The sequence below is a fragment of the Corvus kubaryi genome, unplaced genomic scaffold (assembly GCF_017639235.1).
Source record: "Corvus kubaryi isolate FWS band 111438036 unplaced genomic scaffold, C.kubaryi_AGA036_p1.0 65381, whole genome shotgun sequence".
NCBI classification, from domain to species: Eukaryota; Metazoa; Chordata; class Aves; order Passeriformes; family Corvidae; genus Corvus; species Corvus kubaryi.
Window position 1 is genome coordinate 141,567 of NW_024581962.1, and position 6,000 is coordinate 147,566.

Genomic DNA, 6,000 nt, shown 5'->3' on the forward strand with positions numbered 1-6,000 from the left:
AAAGGAAAATTACGTTCTTGTATCTCCCAGTCCTTTGCATAAAGGTTCTTCTGTTAAACCATTTGTTTCTCACGAGGTGCCTAGAGCCAGCTTGTAAGGCTCCATACCGTCAAGTGCCAAAGCTGCATGAGTCGTCTTTCTCTCCCCCAGATCCCAACTCGGCAGGGCAGCCCCGGCACACGGATCCCACCAAGCGCCCCGAGCAGGAAGCTGGCACCAATGGGAAGAGTTCCACCACCAGCCCCTTTGTGAAGGACCACTCAGGTAGGTGTGGTGGGACTTTGCCCTGGAACGTCTTCTCCTCCTTTATCCCCCAATGTGTTTTATTTTACCATTTAAGCGCCAGAAAAGCAAATGTTTTCATGGTGAGATGAAGCGAAAGCTTGTTCTGTTTGCTCCGGTGGGTAGTGTCTGGGAGCTGCACGTTTTGGCAACAGCTGCTCTCTCTCCCCTCTTCTACTCTGCTGTAGAAGTTAATTACGTCTTGTGATAATGTCACTCATTTACAGGAAAAATTTTGGATAGGACATTTGCTAAGCAGCTTAACAGTGGTCTGTGCTGCCTTACATTTAGTACTCTGGCAGATGAACAAGTCTTTGTCTTTCTCTTCCCGCATAAGACATTGTCAAGTGGTTCTCAACAGCCATTTATGAAGTTTATTTCAAGGCATCTATAATTAATGTCCTGATCTTTTAGCTGACCATATAAAGTCTAGACATGGATGGCTGGTCTTTTACCAAATGTAAAGATTTTTTTTTTTTAATAATTATCTTAGCAAAATAAATAGATGATTCCAAACACATATCTTCAGGATGCATTTCACTCATAGGGGTGAACAAGAAAAAACCTAACTCTTAAGACTCAAGCTGTCCAGAAGAAAATTCAGTAATTAGTAATGCTACAAAGCAAAACTTCTCTGACAGGTGATTCTGGGTTTCCCAAAAAAGGCCACAAGCCTTCCTTGCCAGCTCTGTCATTAGTTACTGGGCTAATGAATCTTTGATACAGTAAGTGGCTTCAGCTGATCCCTGCAGAGGCTTTGGAAGGAAGAGTTAACAATTATGTGAATGTAGCATCTATATCATTTTTTCATTGTGAGTGAGCATCAAGAGAAGAAAATAGGTCCAAACTTGAAATGAAAACGTGCCAAGTGAGCATTCACGTAATTTTTGTGACAGGTATCATATGATGGTGTGATGGGCAGCAAATACTCAATAGGCTGTTCAGCACATGAGCTTTTCCTGACTACCAAATTCATGATGTTGTTTTCTTTTAAGTAACTGTAAGTTAATACTAACAGGCATGCTGTAGACATTTTGCCTGTCTCCCACGCTGCCTCAAGCTCCTTAGTTTCATTTCCAAGCAAGAGGAGTCCATGTAAAGAGGCACTAAGGATGGTTTAACTTAAATCAGTGTGCAAAAGATAAAAGAGCAGAGGGAACAGTGTGGCACTGAACAGTACCAGTTGTTCTGAGAATTGTCATTTCCCTGTGTTATTTTCCCTTCCAGTTCTATCCCACCCCTCCCTTGTGCCCGGGGCTGGCCGGCATCTGTTAAAAGATGCCGTGTGCATCAAAGGCTGCCTTGTCAGTGACAGTTCTCACCACTGATGGATGATGATGTATGAAACAGAGTGGTTTGGAAGCGACACAAAAGTGAGACCAACAGACACAAAGTCTTGTTCTATATTGATTGCTGACTTCGGCTGTTTGCATTTAGCTATCTAACAGGGTAATTGGTTTGTCAAAGTTTAGCTGTCAGTTAATTCTTCTGGTCTTGCTTACTCTACACATTTTTAAGCAACATAAATGGGTCACAGGATGGCAATAACTTTTGTCTATTGTATTTCCATTCTTTCCAGGATCTAGCACAGATGGCAGTAAGGCTGGGCATTCCAGTATACTGGGTTCAGAGGTGGCCTTATTTGCAGGGATTGCATCAGGGTGCATCATTTTCATCGTCATCATCATCACTTTGGTGGTTCTTTTGTTGAAGTACCGGAGAAGACACAGGAAGCATTCCCCGCAACACACGACAACTCTATCACTTAGTACATTAGCCACCCCAAAGCGCAGTGGCAACAACAATGGTTCTGAGCCCAGTGACATTATCATTCCTCTAAGGACTGCAGACAGTGTCTTTTGCCCCCACTATGAAAAGGTCAGCGGCGACTATGGACATCCGGTGTACATAGTTCAAGAGATGCCTCCTCAGAGTCCAGCAAACATTTATTACAAGGTCTGAGAAACACACAACCAGCTCTGTGGTACAGTTGAGTCATAGAGGAAACTCACTGGTCAAATGCTTTCTGTTGGGGTTTGTGATGACGCCTTGTGCACTAGCATTGACTTAAGCACAAGGGGGAGAAGGCACAGCTCTTTCTCCAGGAACCGACGCGAGCTGGACAGCTTACCTAGTCTGTAGAATTCCTATCTCGGTGAATAAGTATTCACTAAAAGCTGGAAGACTTTTATGTAGAAGATGCCCATTCTGATTGCTGTACTCTTGTTACATTCATCATCCTCAAAGCCATGTGCTGTGGGCGTTCAGGCATGTACAAAAGCCAAGGGAAGATGGAGCAATCCGTGGATGTTAATAGCTCTAGGCATCCTGGGAAGGTGCTCTAGGATATATCAAGCTTGAAATGCAATCTTCTGACTTTTGTGTGTCTCTCTCAGTGCGTACTGGATTTGTCACACAGACCTTGGTGTCTAAGTAAGACTCGTTAAAGTTCTCTTGCTTTTAGTCCGTCACTGTTCCATTTGTTTCTGTTATCCGGGGCTCTGCCATCCTTCACATAAGATTTCCTTTCACTCCACCTCCTGAATCACTAATGGAACATTAATGTTTGGAGATCCGCACTCCATCCATCTGCTACAGCAGCCTCACTCGAATGGGTAATGCATTTATAAAAATTGTGTTTGATAGTAAGGAGCCTTCCAGCCAAAAAGTTAGGCTGTCAACAAAGTCAAGAGCAGGACTGGGTGGTGGAGGGAAGGGCTGATTGAAGTTTGCAATTGAATATTGCTGCCTCAAAAGTAGAAACTGGGAAGAAAAACAAATACATTTAGGTAGCACAGCACTTTGGTATGCTAAGTTTTAAGAGGCAAGTAGGAAACACAATAACATGCGCAGTGGTTTATGGCTGCATTTGAAGGAATTCATGGTTATCAAATACCAGTGTGCAGAAAAAAATAGTACCTTCAATACAGTAGAACAAAGGGGTATTGTTAGTAAGTGAACAAGCCTGGAGAAGACAAGACAATAGCAGGCCACTGAGGATATATTAGGGCAGGGCTGTTGTGGTACTGGTAATAAAATACACAGCTTTGAAGCTGTAGCAAAAATGTAGTCTGCTTTGGGTGACTTTTAAGCAGACTCAGCTGCTATACTATCACATTATAATAAACACAGGGAAAGCATTTAAGAAAACAACAGAGAGCCAAGTGACCAAGATGATTATAAGCCAGTGGGTCAAATGAGCTATAATTCTATCACTGGTAAAGTTGTGGAAAAAAGCCCAAAAAACAACAAACCACAAAACCTTGCTTTAAAAGTAAGGCAGAATCTCTTTGTGACTGACCCTTTTGGCACTTTGGCTTATTGTAGTGCTGTCCCTGCACAGTGAGTGTAGGTACTGACTGACACAGCCGTTCATTGGTGCTCTGTTGCAAAGTTAAAGCACATATGGCAAACCTCTGGCAGTCCGTAAGAGTAAAATAAATTATGACACTGAGATGGAGAAGCAAAATATGTCTTATTTATAATAGGTGTATAGAACACAAGGGATATAAAGTGAGAGTTTTTCTTTTGTTCATTCTTTCTTACTTTTGATTTGGTTTTTTTTTTTACTAATATATATTTTGAGATTGCACAGAATCTACACCAGAAGATGTGAAATTCATTTGCGGCAATTACATAGTCTTAACTTGTCATCATTTTACATATATATATGTGTGTGTGTGTGTCTATGTATATACACACATACATAAGTCTATATGCATACCTATGCATATATATGTATGCATATGTGCACATTTTTTTTTAAAATAAACTACTTCTGGAAAAAAAAAAATCAGCCATCCAAAACCACCAGTGGGAGCATAGTTTAAAAAAAGAAAAATTCCAAAGCATCTTGTAAGAGAAAAGTAGAAAATACAAGGTCCAAAAAATCAGGAATTCAGTGTTACTGCATCACATATTTAACAGCAACAAGATGTGCCGGCATTTATTTTCTGTGTTGTGTTTTCCCTTGCCTTACAGGCTGATGTGTTCTGTAGATTTTGTTGAGATTTGTAGAGGGGGGTTTCAGGTTAAAGTTTTCTCTCTAGCGTGGCTATTCCCCTAAAGCTCCCACCCTGGGGAGGAAATAAAAAAACTCTACTTTTATATGTGCTATGCAAATAGACATTTCTAACATAGTCATGTTACTATGGTAACACTTTGCTTTCTGATTTGGAAAGAAAATGTAGCAACAGCATTTTAGGGTTCTCAGACCTCTGGTGAGCACCTGCAAAAAAAAAAAAAAAAAAAAAAAAGAAAAGAAAAGAAAAAAAAAGAAAGAAAAGAAAAAAATCAGTCATAGAAATGATCACTCTCTTTGTTTTCTGAACCTGAAGATAACGTTGGGATGTTGGCCCAAAAGAGAGAAACGAAAAACAAAAAAATTCCAACCCATGGTTCTGTGGAAGGTTACCATGGTGACTAACTACAGTACATATGTAATTCTTTTCAACAACCCTTCTTTTCTATGAATCCATCCATACAAGGTTCTCTTGTAAGTCATTAAGATTTTATTTTGGGGGAGGGGGAGAAAGGGAAGGGATGGGCTTACTGAGCCTTATTTTTATTAAGTCATATCTACACTTCATCAGTTGGCTACATTCTAGTTACATACTAAACTGTGAAAAAAAAATCAGACTAACTGCTCAAGAGCAACCTGCAACCAATTGAAAAAAAGAAAATGTACTGTGCGTCTGTTTTGTGTCTGGTGCAGAATTATGACAATCTACCAACTGTTCCTTTCTTTGACGTTGGTCCAGCTTTGAAAAGTTACTGTAAATGCCTTGCTTGTATGATCATCCCTAGTCACCCGAATTGGAATTTGCACCATCATGTCTAAGTGAAGATGCTGTAAATAGGTTCAGATTTACTGTATATGGATTTGGGGTGTTACAGTAGCCTTATTCACATTTTTAAATAATAAAAATACCCACATGAAAATAAGACAAAAAAGGCTTTTCTTAACCAGATTGTGTATATAGAGCAATGTTGGTTTTTTATAAAGTCTGAGCAAGATGTTTTGTATAAAATTTGAATTTTGCAATGTATTTAGCTACAGCTTGTTTAAAGGCAGTGTCATTCCCCTTTGCACTGTATTGAGGAAAAAATTATATAAAAGGTTGCCAAATTGCCGCATATTTGTGCTGAAATTGTGTACCATGAATATTTATTTAAGAATTTCTTTGTCCAGTTTGTAAGTAACACAGTATTATGCTTGAGTTATAAATAATTTCTTCTTTCTTTTTCTTTTTTTTTAATTTTATTTTTTGTTTTTGTTTGTTTGTTTCATTCTGTATTAAGACTAGCCGGTAATAAGTTTGAAATCTGCTTTAGTTCCACATTGCAATTAGTTCCCAGAAAATGAAAATTATGAAAATCACATTCCACGTCTGTTTCAAACTGAATTTGTTCTTAAAAAAATAAAATATTTTTTTCCTATGGAAACCTTGCCTTCTAAGTATTTTCTTCTTTAGTTTTGCAATTTTTTTCTTTATTAAAATAAGAAAATAAATAAGGAAGTCACCAAACTGGTCTGCCTGCCTGCCTCCCTCCCTCCGATCTCTCCCTTCCTCCTCTCCCCCCTCTCTCCAACCTGACTGCTAGCGTTTTATAGGAAATCTCCTTAGAGTACACTGACTTCTGTTAACCTACTTCTTTCAGATTCTCTCTTCCATATATCAGCAGATTTTAGAAAACACCTGAGCATCTTACGTCCTT

At 39.3% G+C, this 6,000-nt stretch overlaps 1 protein-coding gene across 1 annotated transcript in view; it reads left to right on the top strand.

Annotated features, from left to right (window-relative positions):
• Positions 1-5,727, top strand: part of LOC121673402 (ephrin-B2) — a 45,704-nt gene extending 39,977 nt beyond the window's left edge. The window contains exons 4-5 of the mRNA XM_042046688.1: positions 151-264; positions 1,862-5,727. Of these exons, the coding sequence (XP_041902622.1) occupies positions 151-264; positions 1,862-2,244 (497 nt within the window). The 3' untranslated portion in view covers positions 2,245-5,727. The remainder of the gene's footprint in view (positions 1-150; positions 265-1,861) is intronic.
• The last annotated feature ends 273 nt before the right edge of the window (positions 5,728-6,000 follow it).